At 37.7% G+C, this 21,902-nt stretch overlaps 1 protein-coding gene across 1 annotated transcript in view; it reads right to left on the reverse strand.

The window, feature by feature from the left end:
* Nucleotides 1-21,902, reverse strand: part of prim2 (DNA primase subunit 2) — a 75,612-nt gene that overhangs the window by 16,040 nt on the left and 37,670 nt on the right. Inside the window, exons 8-10 of the mRNA XM_079634284.1 lie at nt 15,105-15,172; nt 13,123-13,195; nt 12,209-12,394 (exon numbers count right to left, since the gene is read on the reverse strand). Coding sequence (XP_079490410.1) covers nt 12,209-12,394; nt 13,123-13,195; nt 15,105-15,172 — 327 coding nt within the window. The remainder of the gene's footprint in view (nt 1-12,208; nt 12,395-13,122; nt 13,196-15,104; nt 15,173-21,902) is intronic.

A 21,902-nucleotide genomic window follows, 5' to 3' on the forward strand; every position in this document is an offset into this window, starting at 1 on the left:
AAAGCAATGAACATGCTTTGTTTTAAATAAATCACACACACTAAACAAATCCTTTTAAAAACGTAGGCTGCTTAAATTATATAAGAGCTGCATAAAAATGAATGAGTAGGCCTAAATTACAAATGATAAAATCTACATACCTTTATCAAAGAAAAAAAAAGTCGAACAACGATTGTTGTGATAATACCTTAATTAAACTAACTAAATACAGGAAACAAAAAAAGTGCAATGACATTTTAAATTCCTAATCTTTTTCGACTTCAAAGTTCCGTGACAGGAACACCAACATGTTCACTTTACTCGGTTTTAGTGACGATCTGACAGGGGTAGAGCGTTACCCGCAGTGCTAAAAACTCGCTCTGATGCTGTGCTTGTAGCACAAATACACATGTATTTACGTGCCAATTTTGCTAAGAGCGGATAGCGTGTGTCTCCCCACCATGCTAGTGGATTAGCCGTAGAGTCAATTGGTTCTTCTTGGAGATAGCGGGTTAACTCCGTGTCAGCGCGCGCTCTGATCGGTAAAGGGGCAGATATTTCAGACCTCCGTTTATTAGGGAGATCTCCAAGATTTCTCAAAGCCGCACCAGTCTAGAAAGGATGTAGCAAAGATATTTAATGCTAATGCATGAGGCATAGGCATAGTTTCATTCATTTACGATGAGATGCGCTCTAGTTCACAACGCAATGCAAGTGAACGCGGCGCGCCGGCGCCTCAATGTCACGGTTATTATATTATCTGCTATATTATTAAATACATGCAATTGGTTGATGAAACATTTATTAAAATTAAGGTACAATTTGTACAAAACGAAATTCGCTTTAAGGAAAGGCTTACAAAGCAAAACTTATATGAAGTGGTAAAAATCATTTCTGACGATTTACAAAACAAAACTTCATTAAGTGGTAAAAACCATGTCTCCCGATGTATTGCGCATATTATGATCCTATCTAAAAAATGTTTTTTTTTTTTTTTTATGTTTGTAAAAAATATTTTAATAACACGGTTTTGGCGGTTATAGAGTTCTAATGACGGTGTTTAACTATAACCGTCGGTCTCACGGTTATATACTGACCGTCACACCCCTACTACTAATATAATATTGCAGGCAATATTCACATAAATATTCAATATTGTAACACAAATCCGTGAATGTAAAGTAAAAACTTCAACTAATATCTTATGCAAGGGAGTAGGGAGCAGTGAACACTGCATAGGGACACTGTCAATTGGAAGGCAGTTCATGGAGCTCTCTTCTAATTACCTCATGATCTGAATCAGGTGCGTTAATAATAATAGAGACATACAAAATATGCAGAGCGGGGGGCGGCAGCTCCAGGATTGAGAACCACTGGTCTAAGTGATGTCAGCAGAAAAGTTGTAATGAATGTGCATTAAGAAAGTAAATGGGGCCAGTTTTGATTTCACTCTGACTTTAAATGTTCACACACAGGAATCATCATAGGTTTCCCCGCCTCACAGAACTCTGGTGCTGACTCCCACGCTGTCAGGCAGTAACCTGCAGGCTGCAGCTCATTAGAATGCAACTAATTACTGTATTAATGTCAACTGCCTCTCCTTTATGTATGCAAATGCACATCTGAGCCAATTTCATATCCATTCCAAAGTAAAACTGGAGAAAAATCTGTACCAAGATAAACTGAGTTAATCAGTCATCATTTGCTGCGGATTATAAAACGGGCTCCTGGCGTGACCTGTTCCTCAATGGTTTCAGGCTCGTCTCATTCCAGATGTTTTTTGGAAATTGACTGCTACATTATTACACTTGAAAGCTCCATCACTTCATAATGCTGTTCACTGAATGCAACAGGGAGATGAATTTGAAATGTTTCGGTCCTGCATTTTCTTGCTAATTATCATTTGATTTCTCTGTAAAATATGAACTAAATATATTATAAATACAAAAGGTTCAGGTAAAGGTTTCATTGTACCTGTGTCACATTGAAATGTATTAAGTACATTTAAAATGTACATTTATTTACATCAATAATTATTATTTTGGTTGATCCCAATATTTTTTTATTTATTACAATTTACAAAATATATCAACAATATATGTAAACATAATATATTTTGATTTAGTAAAAAAATTAAGATAAATACAAAACAATAAAAAAAAAACAAAGTATATTTGTGGTCTAACACTATTTTTCAGTTTTCTCACGCATACAAGAGTGAGAGATCCTGGATATGGTCATAAAAGCACTGAGTTATTGCAGGCATTTTTCTACAGTCGATCAGCACCTAAAAATTGAACTGGCAAAACAAAAGGAGTTTAAGCACTTTGCGACAAAAGGCTAGTAAAACTCGATTTAGGCTGCGACAGTCCACCCACTGTATTGAAGAGCTCAGGAGAGTGTTGAGTAGGTGATTATATTTAAAAAGGAAAGAAAAAAAGACAGTCTGGCAAAGCTGCTAAAACACAGCTCACTGAATTTATATTGTGTCCTGTGGGACTACAGATAACATCACAAGAAATCTCTCTCTTTTTGTCACAAGCACACGGATGTATGTGCCGCAGACAGACGCGGGATCTTAGTATGACCATCGGCAAGGCGATTTTTTGTGACTGTAGTTAAAGTCCATATTAAATTGACGCCATTGTTGCCAAAAAGTGGCAAGAATGATAAAAGATATTGACTTGGCTACAATAAGATAATCTCTTAAATGTGAAAATGTGAAGTGTATCGCAGCAATGACAACAGTGAAAAATGTACATACACCTATTGAAGTCCAAAATCACTGCTCAGGGTGATACAATCAGAATTTCATATCTCTGACAAAAGGCAATACTTTATATTCTTAAGAAATGGAGTGTGGAAGGGAGTGAAAACCACTACAATTTTATTAAGATTGCTCTGTAAAGGGAACAGGAAGACGAAATGTGAGTTCAAAAGATGGATGTCTCGGCAGAGGCATTAGGCACAAACCCAGATGAAAAGGGAGGTTGGGACAAGCTCTGAATCTCAATGACAACCATGACTAAAGTGCCATAGATCTACTGTTGCTGTACTTAAACACTTGACATGTGCACAATTGCAATTGTTTGCAATCCCATAAAATTGTTGTGCGTCATATTGTACGATATTATATATAAACTGAATATTACGGCTGTTGAGACAAAAGTGAAATGTGAAAATTAATTCAAATATTGATTTGATTGCGGTCTTTAGATTGGCTCACGTTGCATTAGATTTCTTTTTACATGTTTTTTTTGCAGAAGCACTGGGCAGTATAACCAATCGCACTGGTTTATGTTGAACTTATGGATGCAGCGGCCAATCAGGGGTGTTTCGATTTCATCGCTAAAAACGCTAAGCGTTTTAAATGCTAATTTTCTCATAATAAACAACAAAGCCCAGATACAATACAAGCAAGAGATTCATTCTGCAGTGTAGACAGCCTCAATGCTTATAATGGGAGTTTTTGCGTTAGTGCATAATTAGCGCTAGACTAAAGTTATAAATGCTTCAGCGATGGGAACTGTTCTTTGCTCACTTTCTGTATATCATTTCTCATTTTGAATAGCCATTTTGTTTTTCATGTGACTAAAATGGGTGTCCAATCATGCTCCTGGAGGACCACTGTGTCCTACCGGGGAGAGGAGATCCCCTGCATGATCTCCTACAAAACCACTTCCAAACCCTGAGTGGGGGAGTACGTTTGTTTAGTCTCGTGTATGGCCCCATTTACCCCAACTCTCCACTCGTATTAAACCCCCTTGCTCCCAAACTTTTCAACAGTGTCAAGGCCTGAGATATCTCGCAGGGAACAAACAGAGCATCATCCTAACCGATAACTGTTCTCTACTGTTTGAATGCATAATGAGGTCTCTTCACAGTTCCTGTCCTGCATGTTCGTCTGTTACTCACTAGCTTTTTTCTGTGTCAATTAGCGCAGTTAAGCTATTGTGGCGCGTGCTGACTTGACTGAGTAAACAGCATGAACATTTAGGGGCCTGAGTGATTGAGAGGGTCTGGTTTTCTCCAGACAGCGTGCAGGAGGAGTTGCGGGTCCCTTAGGGGCCAAACACTCTAATTAAACAGGCAGATGCTGTGGGGGGAGTGGGGGATGTTTCAGACAGCCAGACCGGTAAACAACGCAGCCACTTTTGTCACTATCACAGTTCCTTGTAGAGCAGTTACCTTTTTGACACTAGGAAGGGGAATCAAAATGTTCCCATAAATTATGCTCCTCCGTCTCCCTGAGGGAAACATTAAGAGACGGAGGTGAGGAAAAGAATGTGAGCGTAAAGAGGCACTGAGACAGGTTTGAGAAAGATTCTCATTACTCCTTGTCAAAACACCTCGATGCAAACCACAATCTGAGACCGAGACTAAATGATACTTCCGGCCACAGTATTTCTTGTGTTTTACGATTACAATAAACCGGTTTAACTCAAAAACAATACAATCAAATGTTTTGCAGGATAGAAATGACACACAAGAGCCAATCAGCAGGTTTGATATTGTTCCCATGTGTTGTGCAAATCCACAAGCTGGACTTTCTGGTGCTGAGGCCACTGGTGGAGAATAATAATAAAAAGGCATCATGGTTCAATTAAATAGAAATAGGGAGGTGCGAGATGCCCCGCTCCCAGCATCCATCCTTTAAGCCCCCTCAGCATGGGTGAATAAACCAAACAGTGATTCATGCGCATTAAAGGTTACTGGCAAAATGCTCAAACGTATTGTAATTACCTTTGTCTTTTCGTGGAATATTTTGCATGCTAATGCTCTTTTAAAGCAGATTATTCACCCCATGCGAATGTTAAATGATTCAGCGCTGTGTAAAGACTAAAAATGACTAGACGTACTTTAGAGAGATCGAGATGACCTGCTATGTAATTATTTTAAATGTTACGCATCCTTAAAGCAAATCATGGCTGGATTATTCAGAAAGCAAAAGCTTTTTGTTATTGATTAAAGTCTATAATCAGAAGACAGAAGATCTCTGGAGAAAAACAAAAGCCATTTTTAAATCTTAAGAAGTTTCTTACTTTTGTCCTTCCTTTTTGAAGTTTGTTGAATTAAAATACAAACAAACCTACTTGAAACGAATTAGTGAGGGAATGAATATTTCAATTAGGTTACTTAAATAAATATAACGAGGGACAGTTCTTTAATCATCCTTAACAGGGGAGCATTAAAATAAAAACAACACCCTTATAATAACAAGTGTATCATAACCAGGTTTAATGCAGTAAAGCTATGAGATTAAAGATTTTTGCATGCAAATCTGAGTTTCTGTCCTAACCATTTCTGTGACATCACACGGGATAGCCCCACCCACTATGAAATCACAATAACAACTGGACCCAAACATACTTATCTAGAGATCAGAATAATCTCAGGAACTTGGGCCACTGAGCAACCACCTAGCAACCACCCAGAACACCCCAGAAACCGCATAGTACAGCCCTGGTAACCATTCACAAAAGTTCACACACCAAGACAAATGTACTTCAGTGCGATAAATATTTTAATTCGAATAAACAGCTGTCCAATGCAACGATACTGACCGACAAAAACATTTTCTATCCACCTTATTTTTCACGTAAGCCATTTGTAAATGTAATGTGTCTGGCTTCCGGTGTCATCCGCTTCCAGTTATTTTTAGCTGTACAAAAAAAGCTTGTTATGCTGCTTGATATTGCAAACTGGTATTTCTTACCCTATTATTTTAATTGTAGTGGCTTAACGTTTGTTTGTAGCGCAAACAGTTTTACCATTTACTGCACTTTTTTATTCTTCTCATTATTTCCCTATAGCGGCAAATGAACCGGAAGTCTCGCACATTCACAGAAAATAGCTTACGTTCGCGTTTAAAAATTAATGTGGATAGGGAGGAGTGTATGACTATTATGACTATTTTTTCAGCTGACTGAATAGCAGAGAAAGAATCCAGAAGCCAGCTTTCTTTTCTATGTACTCTTGAATTTGGTGTTGATTAATAAACACCACAGCAAATATGAAAATCTGCACAGCTGTTTGAAAACATGTAAATACGGTTTGACTTTCCTCCTCCATGACAAGTAACTGCCAGAAACAAAGTTGCGCAGTGCTTAGCGCTTATGTGTATCAGGGTATTTCTGCTCTTCTATAAGCGACTGTTAGAGAGTGAATTGCATTCAGATTATCAACCAAATTTTCATACTGAACATCTGTGTTGCTGTGAACAGACCTTAAATATGACAAATATAGTTTATATACACACATTATAAGCCAGTAAAGCCACATGTATGTGTCCAGGCTCTTCCTCGTGGCTGAACAGTAGAATATCTTGTGCTCAAGATGTGTCTCTCGGCAGTGGAGAATGGATATGTGTGAGCAAGTCTAATGAGCGTCACCCTGGTGCACCTCACATTGTGCTCACTCAATCAAAATGAATGTTAACAGCAACCATTTAGCCAGAGAGGAGCATGGAAGGCCATATCTGCCTGGCCTTAGCTGGCCCTGGCCCTCTGCATGAATGAGACACCAAACAAAGTCCATGCCACTGATATGTAGCAGGTGCTATAAGGGTTCCTCGCTCCAAGCAGCAATCAGATAGATCAGCCACGGGGTAAACAGTAATTTATTCATCCAAAAATCAATGACTCGTGACAATATTTTGCGTGTAAACCATTTTGGTGCTGCATGCAGGATGCTGTCAGGTGAATACGCAGTTGCTTGTTCTATAATAAAAATTATAATCATAATTATTTATCATGATTACTATTGCTTTACTGTCAACTGAAGTGCAAAGCAACATACTGCACCATTAACAACCCTGGACCAAAGGCGATAATCATGCCAAAAAAGAAAAGAAAAAAAGAACCAAAAAAAGATGATTCTATCAAACCCCCAGAGTTCTTTTCTACTCATCAGGGGGTGCATACAAGCTGAACTGGATATACAGCTAGCATTAGCAAGAAGTGTATCTAAATGGCAGCATCCCTTCACGCATGCTAAAGCAGAAAGGACCAGAAAGCTGTGAAAGGCAAAACAACATTGAACCAACTGCTTGATAAAGAAATGCATAGATTAGTCTATCTGTGACCACCCACACCCACTACCGAATCAAAACAAGTGGTCCAGACTGAGATGTTGCCACGGTTGTTTATTTCCTAGTGAAAGTGGAATGCTAATGGGAGCTTTGTGCAGTCTGATATCCTTGACACCTCGCATACATCACTCATAGAGCTGCGACCTGCATCCCACAGACTCCGCCATCCGCTGGTTCGTAAGGAAGCTGCGTTCCTTGTGAGTGGGTGGACTGAGTTCCACCTGAGAGGGCAGACTGAGGGGGACGCAGCCACCCTGGAAATGGGGCACTTTTGCGAGTGGCGGTGCGTGACCACCAGAGAATGTGTTTGTCTGGATGTCTGACTTCATCCAGAGGAATGGTTGGCGGCTAAGAGAAGGAATATTTGTAAATGGACACCCTCTGACTGCTTTTGAGTCTGTGAAAGTGGCTTAGCAGTAGTAAAAGTAAAAGCACCTCTTTGAACTCGAGCATGTTTGGTGCTGGGAGTGAAGCATGGCAAAATGTTCTGTGCTTCATCTAAGCAGAGGCAGCACACTGTAAAAAGGTTCTTTCTTACAAAAGGACTGTTTCCAAAAAGATTGTAACAATTTGCACCATTACAGTAATAAAAAAACAATTTGTCAAAAAAAAATATAAGGTACTAAAAATCCATTTAAAATGACCTATTTATTCCTGTGATGGCAAAGCTGAATTTTCAGCATCATTTGTCTTCAGTGTCACATGATCCTTCAGAAATCATTCTAATATGCTGATAAATAACATTCAGTAACATTTAACAATTCATTTGAAAAGATAAAATGCAAATGTCTTAAGACATTGGTGAAATAAAAGTTCTTTAAAAAAAACAAAAACAATTCTACTGATCCCAAACTTTTGAACTGTATTGTAAATGTTTGATATTGTGGATTTAAACTTGCTTCTATGTAGGGACACAGGGATGCTGGATCCTATCACAGCAACTCGGGCCACAGGCAGGGAAACATCCTGGACGGATAGCCAGTCCATCGCAGGGTTAAACTACTTTGGCATTCCCATCCAAATTTACTCATTCATTTCTATGCTCACTATATCTGTACTTGAATTTAGCTTAAGGGAACATGTTAAGAGCAAGTTCAAAAACAAAGAACAAGGCACACAGGATATGAATATTAGATTTCCCCGCTTGACTGAGCGCAGAAATTTCAGATGGTCTTGTGCCACAGCACTTTTAATATAACAAAATTGGCCTGGATTTTGATTTTCTGAAGGCCAGCCATTGCTAACCATTCTTGTCCTGCGAGTCCTATTTTAAGCTGCTGCTGTGGAGGCAAGTGTGGAAGCGAAGCAGCAAGAACTGGGATAGCGCTTGAATACACAGCTCCAGGGCATTATATCACAAGAAAATGTAATTGCTTTGCATGGGGGCACTGGTCTTTACATGTAGGGAGGCATGTGTCCACTAACTTCATCTACATACTGGAATGGGATCAAAAAAAGAGTGTGTAAAGGTCATTAAAAATGAATTTTAAAAAAATCTGATGAATTTAGACAGTGGATATAAACAGCATTCGGGTTCTGGAAGTAAAAATCCCATACATATTCTCCATAGGGGAATTGATGTTTAACAATCAATATCATATGCTTTTGTTGAAGGCATCAGTCAACATTATTTCTGCTTTTTATTAAAATAATTGATTAACAGCGGAATTCCTTGAGTATATAATTGTGCATTGTTTCTACATAATTTTTTTTTATTTGATCAAGTCACTTGCATGTAATTTTGCATCATGGGATTGTAGTTATTTATTTCATTAAAGATGTTAAGTACACACAGAAGCAAAGAATATTTGAAAATCAAACAAGTTTGTAATGTTGTGATTCGCCTTGTAGCTGGCTGGTTTGGTTAATGGCTTATAAAAGCTTTAACCTGTGCCGTTTCTTCTGAGGAGGCAAGGGAGGCAGTGCCTTCTCAAATTTTTTTTATAAAAATTGTACTATAATCCATAGTACAAAAATATAACAAATATTATGAAATATGACACTGAAAAAGTGTATAAATCCTTAGTTTTTCTAAAGTAAAACTGTCCAACACTGACACAAAGCAGTTAAAGTTAAAGCGGGAGGCAGGGTGTCTATTGCCTTCCTGAGTTTGAACAGACCCCATCTATGGGTTTGGTGCGGGGTAGCTGAGAAAGAATGAGAAAAAGTCAAGTGAGAGGAGGCAATGCCTCCTCTGGACTAGGATTAGGCTATTGCCATTTTCACACAAGAAATACTACCTCTCGTTTTTCACGCGTGTTTCCGCATCCACAAATCAATCTAATTTAACAAATAATGGTATTATGGAAAGACTAATTAAAATGTAATTAAATAACTTACAAACTTAAATATCACCACTTTTTGTCGAGTCACATTCAAATTTGAAATTACTTGAAAACGTGAAACAGTGAGGACTTTGGCTCCTCATTTCAGAACATTTAATTTCTCCTGTACGCCACTGGCTTTAACAAAGAATGTTTGAAACGTCTATGGAAAAATATTTCCAGAACCAAGGCTGCTGAAAAAGTGGATGGAAACTGTTGCACTCAATTACATCTTGCAGATGGAGTTAACATTTGAAGAAACTTATTTCAGTTATTTAAGTTTTCCTTTGGTGAAGGTATGAATACACAAAAAGAATTCAACATTTTCAATAAATGTCAAAATTCAACATGACTAGTTGAAAAAAATATATTACTAGTTTAGCTATATGTGGTTATATTGTTTGTGGTTATTTGTGGACTTTGCGTTGCAGAGGTGCTTGGTAATACGTATCCCATCTTGTCTATCCCTCTTGATCTTCCTTCATTGCTTTTCGAAGAAAACTTCAACATCTCTTATTTCCTCCATTCTACTATTCTATTGAAAATTACCCACATTTTTCTCTCGCTTTGCTACACAATAATGTCACAGAATATTGCCCACCATTCATCTGTGACCAAGTGAATGCAGAAATGGACAGATCCATTGTGTGGCTTTATCATTTTAGATTACTTCAGATGCTGATATTCACCTCAATTGCAGACAAATCAAAAACGATCGTGTTGTTCCAAGTGCTGTAATGTTCAAAACACAAGCTGGGCTAAACTTCACCCACTGTGTACATACCTATGAATAATGCATTCATCAGAACATGGCAAAAACCGTTTCAGGGTATTTATTTGCACTCATTGTAGTGGTACAATTTAATCATGTTGCCTTAGTCCAAACATTTACTGAATATTAACTGCTAATATTAAAGTATAGATGATGTATAGCATAATCTGGAGTATTTTTATTTAACGTTACTGTCGTAAATACCACTCACGCAGAGCCGTCTCTGCACTCACGGCTTGTTCCCCTCCGCCTGTATACCGGTACCTGTTCAGTAGGATGGAAGCTGTAACTATTGGAAATAAGGTGTGGGCCCTTTAAGAACCCTGTTGAACTTGAACTGTCGGCAGTCTGTATTGTATGCCCGCCTCGAACACCCCATGTATGCGGGTTATTTCTGGTTGATGCTCATTCTTATCCTATTTTTGTTCATCAAGTTACGCTGTGGATGGTAGAACGTGTGACAGACAGTTACATGAGTTCGATTGAGAAATAAAGTGCAAGTTGTGAGATGCCAATCGCCTGTCTGGCCTCTGTAATAACTTCATCTGTGAGCTATCCACACAAAAAGCATGCGCACTTCTGATCTATACAGTGCGTACACACATTAGGCTGCCTCTTAAACAGCTCGCAATCGCAAGTGCCAAAACTTTGAGTGGATTACTGCGCTTAAACGGTCAAATACACACGAAATTATGTCAAAATGACCGTCTTGGTGAGTATTCAGTTAAACACAGTCAGTTCTGGATCGTAGATAGTTGTGAAAGATAACGCATGTTGTGTAAGAGTATTTTGGATCCGTGCATAAACTCTTAAGTGAAGATAAAGATAAAGTAAAGATAAATACAATAGAGCAAAGATACAAATAAAATAAAGAGTGCTTTATTTCTTTCAGGTACGTCTAACAGTAATCAGGTACAGAAATTGAATAATCAAATGTATATTAACACAGCATAGTCTTCACTGTATACATTAAATATAATTCATCTTTGTTAAAGCTACAAAAGGGATTTTCTCTTTGCATTTTGTTGGTTGATTAACATTAATGACAGACAGCAGCATGAGAATTAGGCTACTGTCAAGACAAAATGCACAGATCCAATATAATGATACGCATCCGTTTTCTTTCTCAATGTAACTTTTCTTTCTTTCTCTTTGTTTACGTTCACATAAGCGACTGCGTTTGAGAATACTCACCAAGATGGGAATTTTGACATAATTGTGCGTGTATGTGTCTGTTCAAGCACAATAGATGTGGAAGAGAACGGAATTCTGTGTCTGGGTTCTGACTGTGCTGCTCTGTGCATGCCAACAGAAAACAGCACTCGAGTTCCAAATTGAGTTTTCTTTTGCGTCCTTTTGCAGTAGAATGTTTTAAAATCACATGCTTTTCTGGTCTGTACGGATCAACTACGATCCCTATACTAACTTGACATTGCACATTCAGCGATGTGACTATAGCGGATGCACACATCGCGATATCGATGCTAAAACGATATATCGTGCAGCCCTAGTATTAAGTGATTCTGAGCCGGTACTGAGTGAGCTCTCATGAGACTGATGATTGCATCAAAAGCTTGCCCGAAAGGGCAGCCATTCTCAGGTAAGGACATGAAATTCATTTGTTTCTCCTTGATTGAGCATCAGTTGGGAATAAGCATTCATTTGCAGAGCACAGGGAGGAGGGAAACATCGGTTTAAGATTGGGAGTGTAATTTTCTTGTTTAATGTACCATGCGCAAAAAATACGATCTGGCATGTTCCTCTAGAATTGTAATTAAAGACACGATGGAAGGGTGGCAAATTATCTCCGGCATCAGAATAGGGGAGCTGAATAACCTGGCCTTCTAATATCTTCTCTCGTTCATTTGAGTGACCCTCTCAAGAGTTATTGAGGGATGAAGAAAAGAATAACATCAGCAGAATCAAAAGTGCAATACCAAAGAATTGCTACAAACAAAAAAATATTCAACTACTGTCAGGAGACGAAAGCTTGTGGAAAACCAGGACAATGTGAAGAAGTACGAGCCGAAGTTGAAGAGTTACCTTGTCTGCATCGACTTTCCCTTTGACAAACTCTGACCTCCAGAACTGCAAGGCCTGTTCCAGAGTAAGACCAATGCCCTTGAGGAAGAGGCCGTACTGCATGCGTCCACCGTGCCGCAGGTGGTGGTTTTCTCTCAGTGCCTTGTGGACATGCCTCATACACAGAGGAAAGGACTTGCCCGAGAGCTGGTGGAAGTGAAGAAAAGAAGAGTGGTTATTGCAAATGGCTAGTTAAATTAGCCAATTTGAATGTGCAGACAGCAATCAATCACTTAAAATACAACAAACACAGAGATCATAGGTCCACTGTGAACACGAAACGACCATGACACAATCACAGTCAATCAAGAGAAATTATAAATGTGCAATTATGTGTCACAAATGATGAGGACAAAAACTCACATTTACATGGAATAGCTTTATCGAACCTGGTTAGGATGTGGTACAATACTGATATGAGGATTCAAAACAGAGGCACTGATTAAAAACGCCTTTGTTTTAATGCAAAGGCTTTGATTAGAAGAGATTTCAATGCATCCGATAATGTTCAAGCAAAAGCAAAAAATGAAGGACAAAATTTGCATGTGCTGATGAGCCACTTAATTGGAACAGCAACTGGCCCTGAGATCTCACACACACACACACAGACACACACACACGCGCACTCCAACCACTAAAGTAGGACATGCTCAATGTCCTAGTAACTTGAGAATTCCGGAAAAGGAATACTTTAACTTGAGCACAAGTTTCAAGTGCCAAATCTAAAGCAAACAGCGTTACAGGCTCCTGAGGACAAATTAATTTTATATCACAATTTTGCTAAATATTGCTTTCCATACATATACACACGTTATGCAGATAGAGAAATCCATTTAGAGAAATAATGCAACTCTGTCAATAACTTAAGTACTTACTGAATCAATCTGCTCCAGAGAAATTTTCCCAATGTTCTTCTGAATGCTATAGTCCTGACCCACATAGGCATGGCTACAACAAAGAATAAGGAAACAAATGATGAGAGCCAATCACAGTGGAAATCACAAGGTCACAGTAGAAAACTGACTAACACGTACATAATTCAAATGGATTCCTGTTTTCTGGTGAAGGAACATAAAACACTGCACAGCAAAAGACATCCCTTGTAACAATACAGATACGGCAAAACGCAGATCTGACACCTGCTTAACAATGATATAAAATCGATGAATCTAATGCCGGGGACACACTTAACAACTAGCTGAAACATTCTAAGACTGAGCTGAACACACACCGTTTTCAACGACTTGAACAGATTTTAAACTGACTGAATGCAACTGTTTCTGACTCGATGTGTTTGGGCATGATCGGTCGTAGTAAGTATCAAATTACATTCATAAAGTGGTTAAGAGTGTCCCCGGCTTAAGTTGGAGGCAACTTTGTTAAAGGAACATATATTTTTATACACAAAAAATGTGAACACACAGTAGTAGGGTTTTTTAGGAAAGCAAATTTAACCACTGAATCAAATTTCATATAATTTGATGCAATTTTTTTAGACCCCCTCATCTCACTTTCATAATACAGGAGGAAAAAGTACTAGACCTTTGTATTCCCAACACATTTAAGATCCTCTATTTAGCACCAAATGTAGTGTTGACAAAATAGCAACAATATACTGTATTTGGACGACATAAAAGGCAGCTTTGGTAAGCAAGAGACAAGAAACTGCCACCCTGTCATTTCATAAAGTCACAGGCTATTCAGCGGAATCCACAGATGGCAAATACTACACAACATTTGACTGATGCAAAGAAACAGATTCCTTTAGATCTGGTCAAGTCAAGTCACCTTTATTTATATAGCGCTTTTTACAATACAGATTGTTTCAAAGCAGCTTTACAGTGATAACAGGAAAATAATGCAACAAAGTTTGTTTCTGCTGTACAGTACATCTAAAAGAAAATAGCGTCATAATCAGTTTAGTGATGGTTCATTTTAATAATTTTAGTTCATTTATATATATAGCTCTGGAGAAAACAGTGATGTCATCGTCCAGCTCAGTTCAGTTCTCATATAATGGTGTCAATGCAGGCAGATCAATAACATTGTTGAATATTAAGTATCCCCAACTAAGCAAGCCAAAAGACAAAGGCGACAGTGGCAAGGAACCAAAACTGGTCCTACCAAACAGTGCCTCATCCACTGAGGCTGTGTGTAATGATATGAATAATTAATCATTTCCAGGTCCTGCTCTTTGCACATTCCCTCACTGTTCAGCTCCACGCCGGCCCTTCACACCCTCTTATCTGGCCTGCCCAGTGCTGACAAAAAGTAAAAGAGTCTACTAGCCAATCCTCCGCAGCCACAACTGTCGCCTCTAAAGACACATCCAATTAAATGCTCTCATTCAGAGTCCATCAAAAAGCAAATGAATTGACTGCTGGGAATGCTGCCATTGTTTCCCTTCATGCGAGCAAGTGGAGGGACACTGTTGTCCATGCAGGCGACGTGGCCAATAACGGAGAGGACCAGCTTTTATCTACATTGTTTACCCCACTTGGCTGCAGCCAAAATGCAAGCCCAGGTTCACTTGTGGAAAACACTTGGTGCATCATAACGGGACTGTACCAAGACCATTAATGAAATAGACTGAATGGAAACGAACAAGAGATAAAGAAAAGCAGTTGGAGTCACTTTGGGTACCGGCTGGCCTTGAGTGGACCGTTTGATTTGTCCTCAGTAGGCCAAGGAAATTGCAAAACAACTGTGTGAATGTTTTCAATGAAATAATTTTTCAAAGAAACAAAAAAGAAAAGCCCCATGTGGATGTGTGCAAAGTTAATGCCTTAAATTGCAGCTGTATTAAATCACAATGCCATAAAGAATATAGTTTTATGTAAGAAGAGACGTCAATTACCTGAGGTGGCTCAAAAGAGGCTGGAGTCGTTCATCAGACTGTACCGCTGGCAAGGACCGTGCAGTCATCTACAAGAAAAAAAATTCATTAAAAATAAATTAAGGGTCAGAGTTTAAAGTAATTTTACAGCGGTACAGTAAAGTAAATGAAAAAAAAGTCAATAACTGGAGCATGACCTATGAATTTATCCAAACAGCATAACACATAATATTCCTAGGGTAATAAAAAGTACCCAATGACCAAAAATACTTTTAGATGCCCAAAAGATACATACATTTTTTTTACGGTACTTCCAAACCGAATGAACACACACACACACAAAAAAAAGTCTTCTTTAGTAGTTGAAATTGTCTCAAAACAAATCTGAGTTTTTTTTTTCAGTAAATAATGTTTTTAAACATGTCTACTACAAGATAATAAATCAACTTTGCCGCTAAAGTGGCAGGATATCGGTTAACTGAAGCAAAACGGAGACAATGATGAAGAGACGTGGAGGTCTGAGGATGATCAAGCTATCGAGACTGCAGTGAAACTGCAGCGTAGGCAGCAAATGTTCCAGTCCAATGACCACAGACACACAACCTTTAAAACTAAATCATCCACCATCCAACTCCACAACACTGTTTCATTAAAACAAATGTATCAAATGACGACATTCATGGATTCTTAGAGGAATAAAAAGGATAAAAGCTCAGCAGTGTAGAGAAAAGAAAAAAAAGAAAAAAAAAAAAAAGAGGAAAAAAAAGCTCAAATAAAGAGTGCCAAGACTTACAGGGTTTTCAGAACTGTCATGTGGGTAATCCTTCTCAAGTAGGCCAATGAAGGTAGCTTGACCATTTGCAATTATCTTTTTTTGAGTGATTAACTATTTATGTACTGGTACTGCAAAACCACAATTTTTTAGTTGAACACGACTGAGGTGCCTTTGAGCAAGGCACCTAGCTTCCCATTGCTCAGAGTGTGTGTTCACTACTCAATACTCCTAAAGGTGTGAACTAACTTGGATGGGTTAAATGCAGAGAACAAACTCCGAGCATGGGCTGCCATACTTGGCCTTCACGTCACTTCACTTTTCATTCTCTCAGTGTAATGCCTAATAAAATAGTGTTTATAAGCGATTCTATGTTCACAGAGGTTACCAGGAAAACAGCTCTACTTCTGCAGTTCCATAAGTGCCACCTACTGTCAGAGAGTGGATTTACATTTTCATTCAGCTTGTTTGCCATTTTTGTTCAGACCAATGTGAAAATCAGACCAAATTTTTGTAGTAAATTTAAAATGGTATATGAAATGCTAAAAATCTCAACATTTCGGATAAAATGGTAGCCTATGTAGAATTGCGTATGGAGCAGATAAAATGCCTATAATTTATAATTGTGATTTATTTATTTAAAAATATTTAAAAGGCTGAAATGTGAGGTTTATCATTTATAAAAACTTTGTCAAATCTTTGAGCATGTACCGGTAGTACCCTAACATGTTGCAAGTCACCCAAACAATTTTTGTTTGTTTAAAATTTGTCCATTGCTGTTAATGTTGTTATTTTAATGGTTATGCAAACAAAAAATCCAGTGTTGCTCATTTTATTTGTGGTTTGTTGATTTGCTACATAAACTACATTGCTACTTGGTGAAATTATTTCAGTGAGTGAGTATCAGTACTTTTTGAACATTTCCAGAACAACAATTCCGTGATATTGATATCCATGATCATTTTGGTCAATATAATGGTGATATGAAATGTTCTGTTTCATCTCTAGTGGGGACACTGCAAATGTTGGCAGGGCCAGTAAAAAAAAAAAAAAATCCTTATCAGTATTGGGTGACTTATTCCAAAAGCCAGAATTTGACAAAAATATCACGAAACAGCCAGGAAAGTACTCCGTTATTTATGCATTTATTTTTTGCCTTTTCTGGGCAATTCTGACACTTCTGAAAATCAAATCGATTGAACATACAAACTCGATAAAACAATAATTTTGTGCTATTGTATTATCAAGTGAAATCCAAAACACATATCATTGGAGATAAAAGCTCAGTGCAAACTCTTTGTCAGATGGGAAGCAGCTTTCAATTTCATGCTCATTTAATGAGACATTCCCAGTAATGTCTAGTCTCTGTCCTCCATGGCCATGAGAAGCCATTACAGAAACACACATCGGCCACGACAGCTCACTAATGGCGGAGAGAACGAGGCACAGTCATTACGCCACAACAGCCATGTTGGTGATCCAGATAATTGGCAGGAAATAGAAGTCAGAAGCAGGAAAGTGGCGTAGAGGGCCGCCGTGCTGAGGGTCAGTGTACAGCGCTGCAGAGAGCCAATAGAGAGATGAGAAACATGGTGGCAGTGGCCCTGAGCCAGATCTCTTCTGTCCATTCCTGAGCATGACAATCACTTTTAGTTGAGCCTGTCAGGTATATAAGACACTGATAGAACGCTAGATTGGAGCCTGATGTGATTTTCACAAGGTCATACCCATCACTTTACTACTGCAATGAAAAGCAATGCCATGTGCAAAGAAAGGCAAGCATATTAAAACTTTTACTTACTGCTAATATACATGCAGTGCAACCAATACTGTATCCTAAAGTTCATATGAACTATACATCTTCTCTTCAAATCATATTCCAGAACATGTCACTGTGGAACACACTACCTACTACTGAACTCATTCCTGTATATAAAGTCAAATATTTATTTAAATGTTAACAAATGCAAGTAACACTGGCGTGTAGCCTTTAAGTAGTTCCCCGTTAAATGTTATTGCATTCATTTGTTACAGTAATTATTCAGGTAAACAGTCAGTAATAAAGAACAAAAACATAAGAAAAATTAATTAACAGGTCTGTTAGCAAGTCTTAGGAGCAGGCTGTTCAGTTGAATTCACAATGTAAGGTTTGAACAGATATGATATTTTGAAATGTTTTTGTCCAGCCAGTTTACATTCACATAAGACTGTTTACATTAATATTTCACCAAAGGCACATTTGACTATTCACACACAGCTGCATTAGAGAAAAAACATATACACAATACACATGAGTGTTTGAAAGATCGAAAGCCACCTGTCAGTCAATAATATGTATGACCAATAGTAGGGCTGCTTGATTACGTCACGATTACTTTGATTAAATCTGAGATCATGATTATTTAACACAATTACCCATCTACTTATTAAACTGTCACTTAAAATTATTTGTGACAGTGGGCTTTGAACTTAATGTAATATAGTTCAACAAAACAACAAATATATTTTTTTAGCCCTAACCAATAGGTTATATTTTACCTTTAGTATTAGCTTGGTGCTAAAGTACTAATATAAGAAATTCTGATAATTTACTAAATGCTTTTCCACACAGAATGTACACACAAAATGTGTAAATTAATAAATACAAAATTTAGCATTATTTTATTATGGGGAAAAATAACTATAATAGATATGCAAAACAATTCCATGTACACTTCCATTTACACAATTACATGAATAATGAGGCCATAATGAACGGAGATGACTAACGTATGGTTTATGAATTTTCTTTGGACTAAAAGGAAACAGACTAAACATATGCTTACCATCTTTCTGTCTGGATTAAACACGTAATTTGTTATGGTGTTGCTATACTAGTCCGGATACAGATTTATTCTATGACAAAAGGGAAAAAGCAGACATTCCTCCACAGAGAGATAACTGAAGCATCTCCATCTTCTTCGAATGGAATTCTTATAACCATTACAAGGAAATCAGGACATCATTTCAAAGAAAAAAACAAATCATGTTAGTCCCTTTAAACCGAGAACCTAAATTGTTAATTTTCAGTTACTTGACTCTCAAGATCAGAAACACAATGTTTACAAATTAAACACTTTGTGGAGAGTATGGTGAAACTTCCTTTTTAACTGATTATCATGATGGTTGCTTGACACATTACTAGGGAACAGATGTCGCAATAAAATATGCCTGCTGAGACAAATGCGGGACAACTGGAAAGACAACTCCCCCATCAGGTCAAAGCAAGCAATGCAAGGACATCCTTACAACAAACTCCAGCTGAGCAAATACAGTACAGTGTGTCCTTTCATACCGAAACAGTATATCTGTAACATTTATGTCTGGATACAACATCACCATCTGACAGGCTGCTGAAAGAAACTTATCAAACATGCCAACTTGAAGCTTTAAGCTTGATAGGCAAAATTAATTTACTTGAGCTGGTGTCACTTCAGTATGGAAGCTTGTTTCCGCCATGGAATAAAAAAAATAAAAAGGTAAACTTTCACAGAATTGTGTGATATAAACCAGCAATTGCGAGTTATAAATTTACAATTACATCATATAAAGTCACAATTGAGTGTTAAGTCACAATTGTGAATTTAAAAATAACTTTTTTTTCTCAGAATTGCACGTTTAAATCTCACAATTCTTAGTCTGGCACACAATTGCAAATTATAAAATCAGAATGGTGAGATATAAACTTGCAATTCTGAGAAAAGCCCTAAGAGGCCATGGATTATAATTATTTTTCTTTCTTGTTTTCTCATGATAACAAAAGTGTTTTTCTTGTTATATCACGACTTAAAATAAAACCTAACTAACCGCAACTTTATCTAATGAAAATCAATATTAGTTTAACAATGAACTGTATTAACTGATATGATTAAATATCAGCAAAAAATATAGAAAAAATATTAAATATCAGCAAAAAATATAGAAAAAATATTGAATATCGAAATCGGTAAAGCATCTCTAATAAGTAGAAGTATTGTTAAATCAAAATTAGTATCACAACCGCAAAATCAATTGACTTTCACCAATACAAATATAAAGAGTTATTTCAAATCAAAACAAGCCTCCTCTCTGAACATGTCGTACTGACATATGAGCTGGCAAAGGAAAATGTGAAATTGTCCAGACAGGAAAAGCTAAATGAACGGACTGGTCCAGATGGTGATTCAACTGTGATGAAACATACAAGACATAATTGAGGGGCAAGCTATGCAGGGACTTTATCTCCTGGATCGCACTTGTGCACACTGCTAGAGGCTACGCAAAATGGCGAGAAGACGATGCGGCTAATTGGCATTGAGTTCCTACGGAGGCTTGCTGGACTCTCTGAGGACTGGCTACTCACTGGATTTTGCTTGTTAGCAAAAGCGCCAACAGCTTCTCTATGCGTAAGGAGTCTGGAGATCTATAGTGGAGTGAAGGTACAGTCACCGCACAGCATCATGAGCGCAAGAGGCCAATTTAACAAGATTAGCAGTGTGTACAACACATACTGATATACTGAGCAGGTTTTGTCGAGGTAAAGATTACGGATGAGATTGTCACAGGCTTAAACATACTGAATAAGTGTTTATTTTAGCTCACAAGAAAAAGCATGCACTGATCAACAAAATCAGTTATTGATATATTGTTGGCTCTCTTGTTTTTGGAATAAATATGAATAATATATATAAATAAAATAAAATGTATACGATGCAGGCAGGAGCTCTATCAGCGGCTTGTCTCCTTCGCTTGACATGCTGATCGGCAACAAACCAACACGAGGAACTGATGTCAGCAACAAATTGACATACTAATAGTTGATTGGACAGTAGTCTCACCTTTCAGTAGCAATCTTTTTTTTTTTATGTGTTAAAGGAGAAAAACAAAATGAGAAACATATCAATGAAGGAACACATTCAAACAAGAAGAGATGTAACATTAGAAGCGAAGGTAGGAGAGTAACTTTACTGGAAGAATGGAAGAATCAGTTTTCTGTCAATGAGCGAGATGGGCAGTCTGTTTGCTCTGTAGTAAAGTACTTGCCATATGCAGAACATATAATGTCAAAAGACATGTGAATTCCATGTGTTTGTTTAATATACTTTGTCTAATAACAGCATTGCCGAACGCGCGGCTCGAATGCGGCCAACTAGCTATAATAATATTATGCAACATCTAGGTATAATAATAATATTATCTGCTAATACCATAACATTAAATCTGATTGGTTTACCTTGGTGACATCATATGTGAATGATATGCAGCCCGTGAGACTTGCACTTGGACCATTGTGCAGCCCAGTGAAAAAAAAGGTTGAGAGCCACTGCATTAGAGGAACTCTGTATGTCTTAAAGTGTTGTTTTTGTTTGTCAACAAACCATACTTTAGATGCGCCTTCAGATTTTTTTTTACAGAGAATCTTTACACCCCTAATATATACACAAAAAGCATTTGATTTTGTCCTCATACTAAACTCTGCTTTGGGTTTAAAGGGGAGAAATTGGACGACTGCCATTTCATACAATTTTATAAGCAGCTTACAAAAATACATTACTGAGAGTAGAAACTCAGAGCAAACTTTATGAAAGAATCACATGGTTCATCACATGAGAAAATGGCTTAATTTTCATGTCCTAAACGTCTTTATGTGGCACGGCTGAAAGAGTCAAAGACCTTGGAGAAGACAAACCTCTCAAAACCCATAAACCTGCAACAACAATAACATTTATGGGAACGGGCAGGCTACTCTGTGCAAGCTGCTTAAATCCTGAACAACCACGCTACGAGCTTTAAATGTTTGGATTCGATGATAACATATTGAGCAGACCTTTCCGCATGTTCCTGAAGATGGATCAGTGTAAAGCCATAAATCAGAAAGCCCACTGTTGCTTTTATAAATCCCCAGATAGGCCAAATTGAGTGTTGGATTAGCATAGTCTGGAGCGAGGCTGCAAAAGTCCTCTCCCCTTTGTTGATGGAGACATCCGCATCTTGATAAGCAATCAGCAATACCCAAACTGACAAGATTA

The sequence above is a fragment of the Phoxinus phoxinus genome, assembly GCF_949152265.1.
Source record: "Phoxinus phoxinus genome assembly, chromosome: 14".
Classification (NCBI taxonomy): Eukaryota; Metazoa; Chordata; class Actinopteri; order Cypriniformes; family Leuciscidae; genus Phoxinus; species Phoxinus phoxinus.